The sequence below is a fragment of the Mixophyes fleayi genome, chromosome 1 (genome assembly GCF_038048845.1).
Source record: "Mixophyes fleayi isolate aMixFle1 chromosome 1, aMixFle1.hap1, whole genome shotgun sequence".
Classification (NCBI taxonomy): Eukaryota; Metazoa; Chordata; class Amphibia; order Anura; family Limnodynastidae; genus Mixophyes; species Mixophyes fleayi.
The window spans coordinates 67326464-67347991 of NC_134402.1; the positions used below are offsets into that span (position 1 = coordinate 67326464).

At 40.3% G+C, this 21528-nt stretch overlaps 1 protein-coding gene across 1 annotated transcript in view; it reads left to right on the top strand.

The window, feature by feature from the left end:
- The first annotated feature begins 1673 nt into the window (after positions 1-1673).
- Positions 1674-21528, top strand: part of LOC142138941 (multifunctional protein ADE2-like) — a 30438-nt gene continuing 10583 nt past the window's right edge. Inside the window, exons 1-11 of the mRNA XM_075196088.1 lie at positions 1674-2136; positions 5210-5656; positions 8889-8960; positions 10009-10074; positions 10184-10585; positions 11636-11701; positions 13979-14044; positions 15632-15721; positions 18951-19016; positions 19113-19565; positions 20221-20295. Of these exons, the coding sequence (XP_075052189.1) occupies positions 1752-2136; positions 5210-5656; positions 8889-8960; positions 10009-10074; positions 10184-10585; positions 11636-11701; positions 13979-14044; positions 15632-15721; positions 18951-19016; positions 19113-19565; positions 20221-20295 (2188 nt within the window). The 5' untranslated portion in view covers positions 1674-1751. The remainder of the gene's footprint in view (positions 2137-5209; positions 5657-8888; positions 8961-10008; positions 10075-10183; positions 10586-11635; positions 11702-13978; positions 14045-15631; positions 15722-18950; positions 19017-19112; positions 19566-20220; positions 20296-21528) is intronic.

The following is a 21528-nucleotide window of genomic DNA, read 5'->3' on the forward strand; positions in this document are numbered from 1 at the left end:
TGGAGTACAATATATATAATTATTTACAATAATTGAACGTGGGTCTTCCTGTTACAGTTGTCCCAGCGTAACCCAAATGATTGTAAGTGTCATAGCATGCAGGAAAGAGTCTTACTGAGGATCAGACTACTCTCCCAAAGGTAAGGTAAGGTCACCAGTAAACACTAAACTAGACTTTAAGGAGCATATTCAATTGTTTACTTTTTCTGTAAACAATTACCGTTATTACGATAATAATAAGCCGGATTTCAGCTTGCAGCTCCCTGAGCCGCAAGCTGAAATCCAGCGAGAAATGTACCGTAATAACGGTATTTACGCGCACTATTACCGTAATGACGGTAACAGTGCTCGGGGGGGGGGGGGGGGGGCGCATTAGTTTTGGCTGTAACACCAACAATTGAATATGCCCCTATGACTATGGAGGGTTACATCTGGTCACCATCGCCTGCACATCTTCACAAGAAGGAAAATGTCAAACACTCGGGCTTATTTAATAAAATGCAGAAAAGTAGAAGACACTGTATGGCAGTCAGTAAGATGTTGGCTTAATGCTGATCACACACTTCAATATTGCATGGCCTGATATCCGCTATGATTCCCGATCACAATCCAATCAAAGTGATAAGATGATCATCCTGTATATGGCGATCGTCTGACTGAAAGTAATCTAGCTGTTGTTTGCCTTAGGAGTCAAATGTTTGAATCCCATCTATCAACCCAATGTGCAGCCAATTTGAACCCTAAACCCGTTGCTCTGCTCCTGCCCTTAGCTGCTGGACGAGCCCATGTGTCACCAGCTTTAGCTTCAGCGAACTGCTGATAGTTGATATGTAATTGGTTACAGCACAACATTGCTCCCTGCATCATGTTGTTAAATAGGCAACTACTCTTTACTACTACTAATATTTCTACATATACAATGAGTAATATAAAATGTTATTATGTATATGTGGGGTTTTTTTGTGGGCTTACTCCCCAGTAACAATATGGTGTAGATAAAATTTGTGACACACTGTTCTTGCAGAATAGGGATACAACATGCAACATTTTTCTCTCCTGCTGTATATTTAGTAGTTATGCAGCTTTGTAAGTACCACCCTGCAGTCACTGCTTGGTTGTGGAGCAGAGTCTACTGTAACTATATTAAAGTATGTATATAGTATATTAAAGTATGTGTTTGTGTGTGTGTGTGAAAAAAAATAAATATATATATATATATATATATATATATATAATTTATTTATTTATTTACTTGTGTTGAATATTACTACAGAGACAGTGCTTGCCAATGATTTTGACTGCAGACACCTGCCATAACTCATCAGCCTATCAAAGGCTTTGATACTTATTATAACTGCTTATCTATATTCATGCACATTGTCTACACTTTTTATGTACCATTTTATATCTGTATTTTCTACAGCTGTGTGCCTATTGAAATAAATGTATACATGTGTGTATAAAAAGGCACCTTTTACCAAAAGTAAGCAATGTGTACAGTCTAACCCAGCATGTAACCCATTTCCTTCCCCTGGAGACACAATGATCACGTGACAGCTGTGAGCTGCTTTATTCCTGCAGAACATGCGTGGTTGGCTGTGCTTCAAGTCACTCCCTGCAGGCAGCTTGAGCCAGTAGACCTTATGCTTATTTGTCTGCTTGTAAGGACTTAGTGACAGCCAGTCGTCTAGTTTCCCTGGAAACCGAGTCCTAGCTCTGAAATAGTGATTCATTTCCAGGTCACTTTCATCATGGAGAGAGGGGCAGGTAGATACTGGACGGAGGATGAGATCCGTGCCCTGATAAGCGTTTGGTCAGAAAAGAGTATTAGAAAACAACTGCAGGGCACTCTGAGGAATAAGGGGTTATTCATGTACATAGCTAAAAGGATGCAGCAGCTAGGTGTGTTCCGAGATTGGAAACAATGTCGGGCAAAGTATAAAAACCTTAAGTATGAATACAGAGCAATGAACTGCGGTCACAGCACTGGAGATATAAATAAACTACGATTTTATGACGAGCTGCATGCCATACTGGGGTCAGAGACAGCAGCAGATCAAGCAGAAGTTGAGGCCAGCGTTAATCTAGAAAACGGGACATATGTGGACCCGAGTGATGTCACAGCGATGGAGGAAGGTAAAATAAGCTGTATTTCCTCATTCTAAAGAAGAGGTAATGAGCTTAGTCTGTGAGCAGCACAAACAGCACGGTTTGAAGCTGGAACTGACTTAATTGAGTTAGTGTGAGCACTGCTAGTGTTGGAATGTGGTACTGCAGCCGAATATTGTTATTCTACAGCACACACAAAAATATATTTATTTCTGTGATCACAGGTTTTTTGCTCGGTCGAGGAGAAGCTTGTTACTGTTTTGCATAGAGTGTGAAATATAACCTGAGACATGTATATAGTGCACGCACATTTCCATACGACTGATTCATTTAGCACCTATTCCAGCATCCATCAGATGTATAATAAACCAAGAACAAAATGTGCCAAAGGTGTACCTTTTTTTTTTTTGTCAAAGATTACAGACAAACAGTGGAACTCACATGATTTTGTCCTTTGCAAGACAATTCACATCAAAGTAAGCTACAGTAGGCAAGTGCAATTGAGTATGCATGTGGAATCTCTCATGCATACTTCCCAATGGTATTATTATCAAGCACTACTAACATATACTGACTGAGAGAGACTAAGGTCAATTTTTATTACCTACAAATACATGGGGAGAACATACAAATGCCACACAGATAAGGCCATAGTCAAGAATCAAACTCATGAGCCCAGTGCTGTGAGGCAGAAGCGCTAACCACTAAGCTACCGCACATCTGTTTATAATATGTGCAGAATTGAAGTTGTTGCACAATAATTACTATTAATGGAATCAAAAGCATCAGGTATCCTGTCCAAGCACCATTTGCATTACCTTTAACAGAGGGTTGGAAGTAAATCTGTGTCATTGTCAGCTTTTCACTTTCATCTTTATCTCACATTATCATCACCATTTATTTATATAGCTCCACCAATTCCACAGCGCTGTACAGAGAATATTTGTCATTCACATCAGTCCCTGCCCCACTGGAGCTTACAGTCTAAATTCCTTAACATACGCAAACACATACTATGGTCAATTTGTTAGCAACCAGTTAACCTACCAGTATGTTTTGGAGTGTGGGAGGAAACCCACACAAACCCCACGCAGATAAGGCCATGATAATTACTAAACAATTCTCATAGAAAACAGTCAAACATTGAAAGAAGTTAATTCACAGAATATTGGAAATATTGACAAACACTACTGTAACTCATCTGCACGAGAAGCGCCCACTTCATTATTGCCCTAAATACAAACAACATAACCTAAGTAAAAAAACATTAATTCAGTCACCTGCCATATGTGCAAAGGCTGAAGATAAAGATCCAGTTGATCCCCAATCAAATGACAGAAGTATATGTGAATTAAAAATCCACTTGGGTTGCAATACATTAAAATTCAGAATAGGAACAATGGAAAAAAGCTTCAGCTGCCGCCATTCTCAAGTCTGCATTCATAAAAACATAGCCCTGAGAACAGCAGCAACTGAGACACACTACCAGTACAATGTATTTTTAGTTTCATTTTTTCACTTTGGTGCTGATCCATTTGACATTCCTATTAAGTATGTAATAGGGAAGATGGATGAATTCAATGTAATTATATTAATATTTGTTGTATATTAATATGCTTTTTATTCTTTAAAACGGGTTTGATAGTCTGCAGAGCAAGCTTCTGCAGATATGGAATCTGCTGTGTGTTTTAAAGCTTGTTTGTGACAATTTCTGTTCTGTTAGCAGATACTCCACCCTAACAGGTGTAACAAGCGATAAGCTACATGTGAGGATACCGGGTTTAACGTAACCTTCTGCGCCGCACAGCTGGCCTACCCCGTACCTACCCAAGATTCCAAAACACCCAGGCAAATATCCGAAATAAAACAAATAAGTTTATTTAACAAAATGGTAGCACAAAACAGCAATAAAAATATTTAAATAATAACTTGCAACAAATAACACTACAGTTTGGCACAGACAACATACAGGGTGTAATGAAAACACCTCACCAGTATCCTTGTTGCTTTCGGGGACTGCTGTCTATCAATCCAAGCTTACCCCCCTCTCTCCTTTAAGGCTACCAGCAAAGGTAGCGGCCTTGGGTCACTGTCACTCCGCTTTCAGTTGACAAACAGCTCCCCAGGACTTGGAGAGGTAGATCAGGGCAACGGCAGTACTCCAGGGACCACTTGTCCCTTTCCTGTCAGGGGCAGAGCTCTATATCTCAATGCCAGCCTGACTTCAGCTATCACTTGGAAGTGAATGCCAATTTGCTGTCCTCTGTAGCTCTCTTTTAAGCCCAAAAATGACCTCATCAGCAATTTCAGGACCTGCCTGATTGGTCCTTTTCTGTGTTTACCTTTCCACAGGTAAACATACAGACAAAGGGATAGCAGATGAACCACTCCTGATTTAATTAGGGACAGGTATTGTTCTGTGGCTATACAGCAGAGTTTGTTTAAACAGGAGAGATCACAATCCAGACACATTTACATTTCAATACACAATGCAGTCCTCTGTAATTAAACATAGAGTTCTGTCTGTGGACCTTTTCCCTATGCTAGCACACACTGACCCACAGCTAAACAAAAACAAGAGACCCCTGGTGTGATGTACATTCATACAGGACTGGTGGACAATAATCCTTTTTCCTAGGCTGATACAATGGACTAGTCTGCAAGATAACAAACTATGGCGGAAGACATTTTAACTACTTTCAAAATAGAATATATGCAAGCTTAAATATGACTGACAAATATGGGGAACCAGAGGGCTAGAAAAATTATATGTTTTTATAGTCCGCAGTTTGTGAGAAACGAGATGCAGACAGGTTGAGGTGATATTAATACCTCGTTTCCCCACATTACACTTAAGGAATAATTGTCTATATAAACTGTGTGATTTGGATGGGGATTGTGTCAGCCTCTATTGACCCCCGTGCTGCACAATTTGCTGACTTCTGACATACAATGAAAAGTAAATCTTCAGCAAGCTCCGTCACAAATAATAATTTAAGAACATCTACTTATCCAGAAAAGTAAATTATTCTTGAAACATGAAATACATGCTGCACTTTGCTACATATGAGATTACAGAAATATCATTGTTCTCTTCTAGCAATGTTAGGTCATCAGAGACAAGAAGGTGCCAATGACCCACTTGTTATCCCACCTGTGTGTAACGAGGGGGGCAAACACTGGACCGACATGGAAACCCGAGCGCTGATAAACATCTGGTCTGATAAGAACATCAGAGGGCAGCTGAAAGGAACCATTAGGAACCAGAAGATATTTGAACATATTGCCAGGCTGCTGCAGCAAGCTGGTATAGACAGAGACTGGAGGCAATGCAGGACTAAGTATAAGAACCTCAAGCACGAGTATGTTGTTGTGAAGAAAGCTCATGAGTATGGGAACAAGAGTAAGACCATGAGGTATTTCCATGAACTGGATACTATTCTATCCATCAAAGCGACTGGGAACAGAAAGAATCACATCGATAAACAGCTACCGATGTCATGTATAAGGTCCACTTCTTCTGAGGTCCCTGCAAACTGTGCAGCAGGTGAGTAAAGGATGTGATTGTTTGGTGTTAGCCTGTTAGTGACCATAATGTAACGATGTTATACCACATATGGGCAAGTTTTAGTTTTCCAAAATCCTTACCTATATAAAAACAAGTTGTCTAACGCTGACAAGAGCACAACAGCACTTGTAACAACAGTGTGTTTTATAAATATAATTATTATTTTAAATACAATTCTTCATGCAATGTGACATGAAATGTAAGTACATACACAGATAGATATATATTAATCCACACAGATCAGCTACATCATTAAAACCATCTACCTAATATTGTATAGGTCCCCCTGTGCCGTCACAACAGCTCTGACCCGTCGGGGCATGGACTTCACAAGACCCCTGAAGGTGTCCTGTGGTATCTGGCACCAAAGCTTTCCCAGCAGATCATTTAAGTCCTGTAAGTTGCGAGGTGGGGCCTCCATGGCTCGGACTTGTTTTTCCAGCACATCCCACAGATGCTCGATCGGATTAAGATCTGGGGAATTTGGAGGCCCGTCAACACCTTGAATTCTTTGTCATGTTCCTTAAACCATTGCTGAACATTTTTTGCAGTGTGGCAAGGCATGTTATCCTGGTGAAGCAGCTCAATGCCATCAGGGAATAACTTTGCCATGAAGGGGTGTACATGGTCTGCCACAATGTTTATATAGGTGGTGCGTGTCAAAGTAACATCCACATGAATGCCAGGACCCAAGGTTTCCCAGCAGACCACTGCCCAGAGCATCACACACTGCCTCTACAGTCTTGTCTTCTTCACATAGTGCATCTTGGTGCCATCTCTTCCTCAGGTAAACGATGCACACACACCAGGAATACACATGATGTAAAAGAAAACGTGATTCATCAGACCAGGCCACCGTCTTTCATTGCTCCAGGATCCAGTTCTGGCACTTGAGTGGCTATAGACCGGTTTGCTGCTACACAGCCCCATACACAGCAAGCTGCAATACACTGTGTGTTCTGACGCCTTTAAATGATAGCCTGCATTAGCTTTTTCAGCAATTTGTGTTACAGTAGCTCTTCTATGGGATTGTACCAGACGGGCTAGCCTTCACTCTCCACCCGCATCAATGAGCAGTTGGGGCCCATGGCCCTGTCACTGGTTCATCGGTTGTCCTTACTTGGACCACTTTTGGAAGATACTACCACTGCATACTGGCAACACTCCACAAGACCTGCAGTTATTGAGATGCTCTGACCCAGTCATCTAACCATCACAATTTGTCCTTGTCAAAGTCACTCAGATCCTTACACTTCCCCATTTTTCCTGTTTCCAACATATCAACTTCAAGAACTGACTGTTCACTTTCTGCCTATTATATCCCACCCCTCAACAGGTGCCATTGCAGCGAGATATTCAATGTTATTCACTTCACTTGTCAGTGGTTTTAATGTTGTGGCTGATCAGTGTACATATAATAGAAAGCAATGGGCACTCACCCTATAATAATGATAAATCCAGTGCCCGAGACAAACAAAAATATTAAAAAGTAAAAAAGCAGATGGCATTTGTGAAAGGCACAAAAACTTAAAGGTTACTTATTCCATGATGGTAGCGACATTTCGAGACCACTAAATATCCTTTAAATTTTATGTGCATTACATCACATGTGCCGTCTGTGCCTTTATCTGTAGATACCCAGACTTGTTTTATTACTGTGCGTGTTCCCGCTTGCAGGGCTATGGAATATGCTGGCGCTATTTATATAGTATATAAATGTTAATAAATACATGTTAATACATTTTAGAAAAGCAGTTTAAGCAGGTTCTGGTTGATGTCCCAACTAGTGCATAATGCTGAATTTTAGGAGGTTTTGCTATAATTCACATCAGTGAATTTCCAAGGACCATAGAGAACAATGTGAACTTTATAATGCTCTGTACATACTGCATATTGCTGGATACATACACCAGGGTAGAGCAGTGATATCACAGCATGATTAACGGAAATGCTCTGCTTTACATTATAACGTTTTTATTTTGCGCCATACTTACTTAAGGCAGCATTCCCAGTTACTGCCCAAAAATATCCCCTTTAGTGGGATCCCGGGACCTGCATGCTGAAAAGGTTTTCCATTTCCACAATTTCCAATAATATAGCAATAGCATATTTTATTTTTTGTTCACCACTTTAAAATGGTGGTGGAGCGGGTGTGTGAGTTGGAGGTCCAATAAGAAGCTATAATCTTTGTGACAGTGGCTTCTTATTGGACCACGCAATCACAAACCACTCCGCAGCTTCACACAGCTCCCAAATTTCGTCCAGGACCTCGAGCCCTGGGAAAAATGGCTCCCAGGGTAGGTTTAAGACTGATGTAGGATGTGGCTTTGACTGTCAGTAATTGGGGAGTGTAGTGTCTCAATCCTTCATTTCAATGAAGCTGAGGTGGAAAGTAGAGTCAGTGGGCCTAATTAATAAAGGAATAGGAAAGGGGGAAAAAAAATAGTAATTTTGAAACTTGGAAAAACCATGTTGTATTAGAGGGGGGTGTAAATTTAAAATGTGAGGACAGATTTATAATTGGGGTAGAGCATGTCCTAGATCAACTTTTAATGCCAGTGTAAAAATAAAGCTATCAAGTATTTACATCCTACATGAAAAAACAGCCAGTATTTTCCTCATGTGCAAAATAATATACTCATTTGCACCTCTTGCATTGTAACATGATTTTGCTAAGGTTCAAAGTTACTCATTTCTTTGATTTACTTTCCTTAATGAATCAGGCTCAGTATCTGCATTTTATCTTCATGTTTAAATATAAAAGAAGATTTGCGTTTGGAGTTTAGTTGATAAAAATGTAAGGCAGAGCATTTGTTGCATATTTATCTTAAAGGGTATTCTGGGGATAGACAGATTCAATTCTACATATCCCATACTTACCTACTCCTGAATTTCAGGGAGTCCTCCTGGACTCCCGAAAGAGTAGACAAACCTCCCGGATTCAGCGAAATTCATGGCATTGAATGGCAGGGGCGGGGCTTAGTTGCGTAATTAAGCCCCACGCCCCTCTACACTATGCCGTGAATTTCAGCATTTTATATTGGGGGCAGGGCTATGGTGACGCGACGACGTCACCTTGCCCCCTCCTGCCCCCTGTCACATGACTTCTCCCCCAGGATCTCCCAGGAGAGAAGTTTTGAATGTTGGCATGTATGACATATCCCAGTAAACCTGTCACTTTGTACATATTTAGTTTTTATTTTACTTACAGCTAACAGAACTACGGGATCAGAACCAGTCACACAAATCCCTCCACCTGTTAGACAATGGGTCGCCTTGCCAGGTAATCATTTATGAAACTGTTCCACTAATTGCAAAAAGGTAGTATTGCTCATAACAAGCAATCAACTTCTAGATATCCTAGGACAATTAAGAAAATGAAAGATAACGTCTAATTGGTTCATCTAGATTTTTTTTACACAAGCCAAGTAAAAGCCATAAAGGCTAAAATAGTTGACTACGTACAAGTCAGACAGAAAATGTAACAACCAGAAATGATACGAATATGAAATTTAAGGTTATACATTCAGGTAACTGGCCAACTGAAGGCATCGATAAACCAATACCACTATGAGATGTGCAGGAGGGTGACATTTTTATACTTTAGGGAGGGCAGGGAAGAAAAGGGAAGGGTGGGAGATGAATAACTGACCTAGCATGGGACCCCCAGCGACCAATGGGCTATGTATAGGGGGGCCAAAATTGATATTAGCTAATAATCAAATCAATCTTCTGGGTGAATTTATAAGAAGAGAGTCGAGACATCCTGGGAATGCGCAGAACATCTAGTGGAGAACCCAGGAGAAAGGACCAGGGACATGTAGAGAGCTGAACCTGAGTAATATCACTGATAAGAGAGGCCGCAACATCCCAAAACAGAACAATTTTTGGGCAGGAACACCAGATATGAAGGAAGGACCTCTGCTCCCCACAGCCTATCCAACACAGCATATGTTCCCTGTTTAATCAGGAATATATAATTTGCTGTTGCAGAGTTTAATATTAAAGTAATAATTCAATAACTCCTAAATCAACCAATAAATTGTATAGAGAAGGTTTATGAAAGCCGTGGATAGATAGATGGAGAGCTTTATCCTTTAAACGCTGCAATTTTCTAGCTAGTCCCTTCCACTGTCACCATGACAACAGTTGGCATCAGGTCGAAAATATCAGGAATAAACATCAGGCATTTAGGGGTGAGCCTAAAAATGAGGCAGTTAGGGGGGCACTGCAATTTGGTAAAGCACCAGTGACAGCGTTTAATGAGCCCGGGATTGAGTACACAATGATAGGTGACCAAACTGACATTTTGTTGATGTTTTATTTGTCAGATAAATTAACAAGAGTATCACAAGGAGAGAACCTCCAAGTGGAACAAAAGCAATGTCTTGTTTCAGGTAAACATTACTCCTCACAGTAATTAAATAATCTTCATTTAACAAAACAAAACAAATTACCTACACATGTAAAATGTAATAAAATGCTGAATTATATTTCTTAATGTAGCTCCACAAAGTGTGCCCAACGTTACAGAAGGAGGAAAACACTGGACAACTCTGGAGATCAAGGCATTGCTAACAGTTTGGTCAGACAGGAACATCAGAAAATCTCTGGCAAGGACTGTGAGAAATCGGAAAATATTTGAACATATCGCAGGTCTGCTACAAAAATTTGGGGTAGACCGAGATTGGAGGCAGTGCAGGACCAAGTACAAAAACCTGAAACATGAGTACATTGTCACTAAGAAGGCCTTGGAGTCCGGCTACACAAATAGGACCATGAAGTTCTTCAATGTGTTGGATGAGATTTTACAAAACAAGGCCTCTGAGCAGCCAATCCAACCAGATACTGTGGAGACGGAGGCTTCAGTACCCAGAGCACACCTCAGAAACGGTTCACATGTGACAGGTACTAAACATTAACATTTTAAGCTTTTAGAAACATTATAAGCGCTTATTATATTACCACAAAAATATGGTCGCATTTCCTTTATTTTATTTTATCTTTTTTCATTTTATATGATTATTTTAGTTTAGCTCATTTTATGTTACTTTATTTTCATTTAATAGATCTGAATTTACATACACTCTCTCAAATATGTTTCCTGTTACGAAACTAACATATGTACACACTCACTTCAACACGTTAACTTTCACACCTTGCCCCTTCCAGCCCCAACCTCCCCAGTCCTGGTTTGTATACATTAAAATATTATTGCTTCTGTGTGAATAGAAACTCTCACTTCCATAAGTACTACAAACGAGACAAGCAGACTTTGTAGATTAAATCATAAACACGTATGTTTGTGTGTGTGCTTATGTTTCTGTGTGGCATAGTGTGTATGTGCGCTCATGTTTCTGTGTAGCATAATATGTTGGTGTGTGCTCATGTTTCTGTGTAGCATAATATGTTGGTGTGTGCTCATGTTTCTGTGTAGCATAATATGTTGGTGTGTGCTCATGTTTCTGTGTGTCATAGTGTGTGTGTGTGCGTGTGCTTATGTTTCTGTGTGGCATAGTGTGTATGTGCGCTCATGTTTCTGTGTGGCATAGTGTGTATGTGCGCTCATGTTTCTGTGTGGCATAGTGTGTATGTTCGCTCATGTTTCTGTGTGGCATAGTGTGTATGTGCGCTCATGTTTCTGTGTGGCATAGTGTGTATGTGCGCTCATGTTTCAATGTGGCATGGTGTGTATGTGTGCGCTTATGTTTCTATGTGGCATGATGTGTGTGTGCGTGTGCTCATGTATCTGTGTGGCATATTGTCAAAGTATGTATTTTAATATAGTTAATACTGAGGTAATGAAGAGAGGACTGATCATTAGTATTTGCACTTCACAAATATTCAGGTTTATTATCACAGTAATATGTCATTGTTTTCTTGTCTTTCTCAGTTTGGAGCAAGTCTTCTGTTATAGCATTAAACAATGAATTGTCCCATAATTCTTGTTTGTTTCAGACTGTTGTGCTGCTCCACCTGAAGAGTCTCTTGTGAGTAATGAAGACAGCAGAGCTCAGTCTGCAGGTAAGGCTTATATTGGTGAGAGGTGTATTGCAGTGGGGCTTAGTCTGATAGCAGGCAGAAAAGGCAGCAGCCTTTGGCACACAGGCTTGTGGACCTGTGTCTTAAACACAATGGAGGCTGCTTTTTGTGGGCTGAATTCATGTGAATGCAGCAATTCAGATGACTAGGGACCAGTGATCTCAGTTGTGCCTTTGTGTTTTATAGTAAGTCTATAGACTAAATTCCAAAAATGGCTGCCTACATTGTGTGTAGATGACAGGTGTACTTTAACACACTTTATTTGGAAAGGACTCATGCAATATATACAAACACTATGGAAAATGAGAAAGGTAACATATGCAAGCTCCATATTTTGTTAGAAGTATAAAAACATTTATGAATAAACAATAAAATCATTCTAACAAAATTTTGGGGGGCAAGGGAGGGAGGAAAGGTAGTGAAGGGAAAAGAAGAAGAAAAGAGGGTGTAGCATGGAGTAGGCATTAAGTAGATTGTTTGGTTATGGGTATACTCGCTAATCTGTGTTTGAAATTGAGGAACGAGGATCGAATTGAAGAACGGGGAAACAACTAAGTTTGTGGTGGGCAAGGTCTGTGTGGTTAGGTCATTGCCGACTTTCTCTAAACAACCAGGGGAACCAAACTTGGATAAAGAGGTCCGGCCTATCATGGAGGTAGTAAGTGATCTTTTCCATGCATGCCCCATGCCAGATGTATCCACCTGCTTCCAGTAGGACGTGGCAACCACTAGCACCTGTGAAACAAGATTTTTTGATTTTCTAGATAAGTTCTGAGGGGAATTGGAAAGGAGAAAGACCTACAGAACTTTAGGGGTCCAAGCTCCATCATAGAATTGAGGATCCTGTGTATTTTTTACCCAAAACAATGATATCTTAGGGCAGGTCCACCATAGATGATAGAAGGTTTCCCTGTGACCACAATCCCTGCAGCAAGTTGGGTCCGCTGTAGGAAATATTGTATTCAACTTATCGGGGGTACCGATAGTATACTTTGTAAGCCGTTTCCTTGATAAGAGTAGGTATTGAGGTACGGGATATTGTCTCCCTGATCTCCTGCCAGGTCTTGTCGTCAGCGGATGGCCAAGATCCGCCTATCGTACATGCTCATGTCTGCGATGAGGCTCTGAGGACGAGCCTAGGAGTATATTATAGATTGATGAGATCAAGCCCAGTGAAAGAGGGTTTCATAGTCAGATTAACTGGAATGGGGTGTGTGGAAGACAAAGTTGAGGGGGGAGAAGTTAGGCAAAATGTCGGATTTGAAAATATTCAAAGAATGTCAGATTTAGCAGGGGGCACTTTTGTCTAATAACATCTAGCGAGGCCAGGAGTGAGTTGTCAGTGAGGTTTGCAATACATTTAATACCTGCGTTGGACCAGTGCCCAAAGTATACAGGAGTGCATCCTGGTGGAAATAGGGGATTGTCCCATGTTGGGGTAATAGGGGAAACATCAATAGAGAGATTGAAATTATGATCACAGGTGTCCCACACATTTAGTGCTAATTTAAGGGATGGTAAGAGATATCCTTATGTGATTTGGAAAATCTGTGTATTACGTAAGTAGTAGTTTTGTCTGCTGTCTTTTTGCATGCAATCTGTCATATTTTTAGTCTGTTCCGGACCAATGATGTCACATGCATCCGTTGATACTAGGCCATGCATTTTATTATAAGCTGATTATAACGCCTCAATTGGATTGGCATGAGAGCTTTTTTGAAAAGCTATATGGATTATTGTGAAGCGAAGGAAAATAATGGCACTTTACTAAATGGTGATCTCTGCAAGCAGACGTAATAGTACCATCATGGGTATTGGGTAACTTTCTGTAACAAGAATAATTTAATGCATTCATCCCTTAATATTTACTTTTGAGAAATACAAAGCGAAAATAAATTGCAAAGTTAGAGTCCCTTTAAGTGAATATTTGCTAAATTGAAAAGGTGTAATGGTTTATTATTTGTGCTTCATTTTCTCTAGGCAATTCAAATAAAGAAATATTTATACCAAAAAAATAGCAACGACAATATAAATTTTCTACACTCAGAAATACTAGTTATACCTATAATAAATGTTGTACTTGGACAGGTCATTATGGTGTGGAACATCTGTGGTAACTAGCAAATTGACTTTTTGTTTTCTTTAAACCTAGGAAACAGTTTAGATACAAACTGAACCTGAGCACAAATATTCCATTACATAAGTGATGTATTTGTATTTAATAAACAAAGTAATGTAATTTTTTGGTTATCCACTAAGATCATCCTGAAGAAAACTCTTTAGATCAGAGAAGTCCAAACATAAAACAAGAACCTACTTCCAGTGGTAAGAAATTAAACTTATCATCTACATTTGAAATTGTAAAATGTATCAATCATTATGATGGCCACAGGCTATGATTTTGCAGCCAATATTGGGCAAATGGTTCAGTATATGACATATGGGCTCCAAACACAACTGTGGTGTCTAAGAATAATCCGGGGAAAATGTAACACTTTTGTAAAGGCTGCCAGGATATGATCACCACGTGTTACTGCTACCAACCCGTGCATGCTATAATCTTCAACCACACTCATGCCACAAGTCATATGGTCTGATCTTATTTGGTCATCCATGCGTGTGTCCATATTGGCCACTAATTATTTTGAGCAATGTGGTGAAGGGGTGAGAATTGTCTTATCTATGGTCAAGAGGTTTTTTTTTTGTTGTTTCCAGAGTATTTTTTTTTTTGTTTAGTAATTTATTATACTGTGAAGGATTATTGAGTGACTTTCCAAAGAAAACTTTGTTCTGTCCTCATTGTTTGCCCAGAAGTGTCCCAGTGTGTTGAGAAAATGTGCCACCTTGTGCCACGACGGAACCGCCTCTTCTGCTATACGTCATGTTTTTGTGGCTCGAGGCCAGTAAGGAGATCTGTAATGAGTAATGTGCACCAGAGGCGGCGCTGTAGAGACACAGCTCTGCCCAAAACGACTCACGTATGTTATTCACTTTTTAGTAGTGTGGAGCAGAGCTGTTTTCTGTCCTGCTGGACACTAGCTTATTTTACTGATCTTGTGGAAGCAGTAATTGCAAAACATGATTATGGTGGCCACCCTAAGGGGGAATTAAATTGACTGCGTTACTCGTGAGAGTAATGCAGCCAGCACACTATTACCGTTAGTACGGTAATTTTAACGCGGATTTCTGCTCGCGGCTCTCAGAGCTGAAAGAAAAAATGAGCATTGAAAGTACCGTACCAACGGTAATAATGCGCACTATTATCGTACCGATGGTAATAATGCGCACTATTATCGTACCAATGGTAATAATGTGCACTAGTATCGTACCAATGGTAATAATGCGCACTATTATCGTACCAAAGGTAATAGTGCACGGGCCACATTGCGAGTAACGCAGTCATTTTAATTCCCCCCTCAATGTCTTGCAAGTCTCTTTGTTAGGAAGCCCTGTGCTTGATAGTCAACAACATGGCGGCACCATGGTTAGCATGATTGCCTCACAGCGCTGGGGCCATGGGTTGGATTCCGACCAGGGCACTATCTGTGTAGAGTTTGTATGTTGTCCCCGTGTTTTGCATGGGTTTCCTCAGGGTTCTCCAGTTTCCTCCCATACTCTAAAAGCATACTGGTTTTTTAATTGGCTTTGAACAAAATTAACCCTAATGTGTGTGTTTGTGTGGTAGAGATTTTACACTGTAAGCTTCAGTGGGCTACATTCTCTGTACAGTGCTGCGTCACATGTAGGCACTATATAAGGGTAATAAATAAATACAATGCTATGATTTACAAGTCTAAAGTTCCTCACATTTTATGCATAGGATGAGTGAAGTTTCGTTCTTTATTATTGTGCTAATACAGTTATAACAAACTTGCATAGCTTATTACTGACTGGACATGTATTTATATGTAGACCGAACTTCTGATTCTGAGGGAACTGAACAGGACTTTTCCAGAAAAAACCTGACTGTAACAATTATAAAAGAGGAAACTTCACATGAAGGTAAGTGCCATTTCCACACATAGATTACAGTGACCATTAAGCTGCAGAAGAAACTACCAGGCCATTGACTGTTATGATATATGATGCCTAATGGAACAAGGTTAGAATTACACTCAGACCAGTGTCACTGGGAGAATGAACTGTTATCATGTGACAGGAAATCACTGCTTCTGAGACATGAAAAGGAAGTATGCTCCCTGATTTAGTAAAATACCACTACATATTCTTATGATGGAAGCATGACACAGAAAGGTCTATCATATAACAATGTCATTTTGTGAAGTAATAGGCATGTAATTGGATTTTGGAAATACGCTACTAATAACTAGCACACAATGCATGGAGTGACTTCTAGGGCTGGAGCAATGTCATAGTCAAGTGATGTCTTCAAGCCAGCAAAATGCAGATCTTATATTCATTGTAAAAAAAAAATAGTTAATCATCACCATTTATTTATATAGCGCCAGTAATTCTGCAGCGCTGTACAGAAGACTCACATCAGTCCCATTGGAGCTTACAGTCTAAATTCCCTAACATAGACACACACACACACAGACTAGGGTCAATTTGTTAGCAGCCATGTATCCTACCAGTATGTTTTGGAGTGTGGGAGGAAACCGGAGCACCCGGAGGAAACCCACGCAAAAACGGGGAGAACATACAAACTCCTCACAGATAAGGCCATGGTCGGGAATTGAACTCATGACCCCAGTGCTGTAAGGCAGAAGTGGTAACCACTACGCCACCGTGCTGCCCTATTATATATATATAGTAATACTATACATGGCAATGCAAATAAATAAATGAAATTGATGCTGCTTATAGGGATCATCAGAATGTAGCTGTAGCAAAACAACACATGATATGACAGAGTATATGTCCTCATTAAGTGATGGGGAATTAGTGGGTGATGGGTTATTAACGTATCTAAGGTTAACCAACAGAGTGACCTATTTTTTTTTTGTTTGGCTGTTTATTATTCTGTGAAAAATTGTTGATTTTCTTTCCAAAGAAAACTTTCTTCTGCCTCCATTGGTCACCCAGAAGAGTGCTGCGTAGCGAGCACACCATATGCTGATCATCTGGGCCAGCCGAGCCCCTGCACAGCCCCTACTCTGATGCACATCATGGGTTTAGGCTCTAGGCCACTTAGGAAAGCTTCAGTCGGTGATGTGCAGGAGAGAGGTGGACTTGTATAGACACAGCTCTGCCTAGAACAATACACATATGTTATTCACTTTTAGTGGTCCCGGGCAGAGCAGTGTCCCTCTGGTCACTAATCAACGCTCAATTTTCTGACCTGGCATCAAAGCATGAGTAAGATTGCCCACCCTTAATGTGTAGGTAAATCCCTGAACTAGATAGTCAATAACTGCAAAACTATAATTTACATGTCTAAAGATCCTCACTTTTCATACAATGAATGAGTGATGTTTCTTTCTTTATTGTTGTGCTTTTACCATACCTCCCAAGACTTGAGTACCCGGCATCGGGTTAGGGGGCCATTGGGTGTGGCGACTCCCCAGAGGGCTGCCTGATGCTGTCTAGCACTAGGCTGCCCCTTAGACACTCCTTTCCCTTCCAAACACTGCAGCACGCACCAGTAACGGGCGCACGGCCCTCCTTCACCAGAGAAGTGAACGGAAGATACCTCGTTCCCATCTGCAGGACAAACATTCCCAATGGTGGGACATTGGTACAGAGTCCTAAAATCAGGACTGTAACGCCGAAATCGGGAGAATAGGGAGGTGTGTTACATTTTTGGATTATTGTAAGTTAATATATAAACGGCATAGGGGTAGATTTATCAAACCTCATAAAAAGAAAAGTGGACATGTTGTCCGTAGCAACCTGGTTGCTATGGACAACGGATTCTAGATATCAAATTCTAGAATGTACTAGATAAATGATAGCGAGAATCTGGTTGCTATGGGCAATGCCTCCACTGTTCCTTTTTAGGTTTGATAAATGTACCACCTAGACTCATCTGTCACAACTTAACCAGCTAGATAAGGCTGGATTTACATTATTTGAGCCTGTATGCACAGCCTTGGATGCCAACATTCCATCCATTACTCATATATTGTATACACAGACATTCTCTGGCTTTGCCAGTTGTGTTCTGTTGCATCAAAACAACACATGTCCACTTCAGTTAAATGTAAATAAGTTGATTTTACTCATTCCTTAGTATATTTTTATTTGCTGATGGGAGAAATCATGTTTGACATGAGCACCACACAGAAAACCTCTGCCATCCCTAATACACCCTGTGTTAAGAATTGTGTAGCAACAAGCTGAAAATGACAACAAATATACTTACTCGAAAAAAATGGAATTGTTTAAAATTTATTGTCACCAGATACATTTTTTTATACATAAATCTTTATACCCATATGCAAGTATTAATATGAACACAGGCTATTGTCCAATTATTTGATTGATTCTCTGAGCAAGTGTTTTTTGTATTGTTTATATTAAGGGACATTCTGAGATAATGGCCAGTTTAGGACCAGTCTTGTATGTGTTATAATACGTTATGCCATAGACCAATGAATCACAAACTTTTTCAGTTCAAGGCACCCTTAGGGTTTCCATATTTTTTTCAAGGCACCCCTAAGCCAAAATAATTACAAAGTAGTGCCCCACCTTACTTACCACTTGCCCTGGCCGAGGCACCCGAGTGAGCCCAGGCGCACAGTTTGGAAACCACTGCCCTAGACTCATGTCTGCTGACAATAAAGCGTCTCCTTTTTGTCACCATCTCTCTTCCAACCATCAGCCTCTGCTCTCTCTATCTCATCTTTGGGTTACAATTTGTAGGAATGCATTACCCAGATATGTGACCGCATAATTTTAATGGAATCATCATCATCATTTATTTTTATAGCGCCACTAATTCCGCAGCTCTGTACAGAGAACTCATTCACATCGGTCTCTGCCCCATTACATACACACACACAGACAGACAGAGACTAGGGTCAATTTTGATAGCAGCCGATTAACCTACTAGTATGTTTTTGGAATGTTGGATTTACTTTTGCAGTGTTGTTGGTTTCTTTTATGATTTTAAATATTCTTGAACCAGCAGAGTTGGGATCTTTGACTATTTTGCAATGCATTAGTGGCATTTTGTTTTCAAACAACATCAAGCTTTGGGTAAAGCCAAGGATCTAGATATGACACTGACAGTGATGGTAACTGTGGCTTGTTGTCTTACATCATACAGATTCCATGAACAGTACTCTGGACCCTCAAGGCTACTTAAATGTAGGGAACATGTCAACCCAAACAGGTATTGTAAGTTTCCTGCCATCGAGATCCATGTTTCTGTATTTTCTTTACCTAATGAGTTGGCTGTCTGCTCTCTGTGTTCCTTACATATGTCCAGGTACAGAACTGGAAGATGAGCCGGACAAGGACTTCAGGATAGTGACAATTAATGATGCCGGAGGGGGCAGGAACTGGAGTGATCATGAAGTTAGATCTCTGCTACACGTGTGGTCAGAGGAGAGGATCTCCCGGCAGCTGGAGGGGACGTTCAGGAACAAAGAACTCTTTGAGGAGATCTCTCACAAGTTGATGGAATGTGGGATTAATAGAGACTGGAAGCAGTGCAGGACAAAGTACAAAAACCTCAAATATGAATATTACAGTATTAAGAAAGATGAGAATCTACAACCTGCACTGAGAAAGAGCATGAAATTCTATGAGGAGATTGATAACTTAATACGTCTACCAAAGGTTTCTGAGCTTGCAGAGAATGATCAACATGACGCAGTTCCAACAAGAGGAACGTGTATAGAAGAACCCACAACAATTACTATACAGCAGGACTTTATAGGTAAACTTGTTAGCTTTTCTGTATCTATTGTATTATTTTTCTGTTCTATATATATGCAAAGGGCTAACTTTTTCACCTCATACTATTATGTAGACTACACAAAAAAAGCTATTTCAGTACAGATACATGAAACAATGTAGAGATGTCACCATGAATGCAGTTGTAAGGTTTGGAAAGACCTTAGACGGGTCATCTACTGAGGCAATGGTGAAATTGAAAGTGATTAATAGAGCAAGGCGCTTTGTAGGTCACAAAGGCATTCTATGGTTCTAGTTAGCACAAGGAATTCTGGGTAGGAACGTGAAACGGTCCACATTCATGCTTTCGGTTGGCTACACACAATCACAGTGTTATCAGATCACTTCCAGCACAGCTGAGGTCGAAAGATGATCGCAAACATTGCACAGTGTTCCCCTGTGGTCATCTTCTGATCGCATCTACCTGATGTTCAGCTGATCAATTTCCATCAGTTTTTTATTAGGCTTCACCGTCGCTTTTGCACTACACTACAATATCGCAACACATGTGACCAGCATTAGTACTAAGCAGACTGATAATACACAGCAGTCATATTAGAGTGTGTCTACCCACAACTCCTTGTAGATCACTGAACTGTACTTGGGTTTCTGATATATTTTATTTATAATTTAAACAGCTGAAGAAAGCAGGACTGAGATGAACAAAAGTCAAGCACTTGTCACTGGAATAAAGAGAAAAGCTTCCCCAAATGGTGGGTTATGTCGTGTTAAGCATTGTACATTGATAACTACCACTTGTTTCATGCAGCTGCCCTACTGCTGCTCACGGGTTTCAGTGGAAGGCCCATGTGTTTGTTATAGAGCCCAGGTCATATCATACAACACAATCTATGGATATTCTCAGGTATGCAAAAAGAATATCACATATACTGCACTGACACAGTACAAAGTGTCCACACGTGTATGCAGGAGAAAGCAGATACATGCACTTATCCGTATTATGGACCATGACATTAATCTGCATACCTCCCAATGACTCTCTTTTACCAAATCTCTCCGCCTTTTCTACTTCTCTATTGTTAATGGATTGCATTGACTTACTAGTTCTGTATTAATAAAGTGGTAGTAGATGAAAGATGACTGTATTTAGCAGCCCCAGGAAGGGGCATGTTAGTAAAATAATGTATGTAGGTGGTAGTGTAGCTTTGAGTTTTGCGGCATTGTTTAGTATGTAGATTGTGATGTGTGGCAGCAGAAAGCCACAAGTACAGTACAAGCTGACTGTTCTAAAAAAGCTATTAATAACATTCACAAATACATATTTGTGACTATACATATATATCATTTACAATGACATGAAAGAAGAGAGCTATTTGGTGTTACATTTGCTATACAGCTGGATGCAAGCTTTTATTCTCATTTATCATCCATTCCGCAAAAGATGGCTGAAAGAGGTTGTCTTTCATTGTATTACTGCTGGAAGCCTGCAGTGCGTGGTCTCTACAACCTTATCTCCAACATCTGCCATTCATGATGATGATCATCATCATCATTTATTTATATAGCACCCTCAAATTCCGTAGAGCTTTACAATTGGGAACAAACACAGTAATAAAATAATATTAGGACAAAATAGCACAGTGGCCTAGTGGTTAGCACTTCTGCCTCACAGCACTGGGGTCATGAGTTCAATTCCCGACCATGGCCTTATCTGTGTGGAGTTTGTATGTTCTCCCTGTGTTTGCGTGGGTTTCCTCCGGGTGCTCCGGTTTCCTCCCACACTCCAAAAAACATACTGGTAGGTTAATTGGCTGCTATCAAAATTGACCCTAGTCTCTCCCTCTCTGTCTGTCTGTGTCTGTGTGTGAGTGTGTGTCTATATTAGGGGATTTAGACTGTAAGCTCCAGTGGGGCAGGGACTGATGTGAATGAATTCTCTGTACAGCGCTGCGGAATTAGTGGCGCTATATAAATAAATGATGATG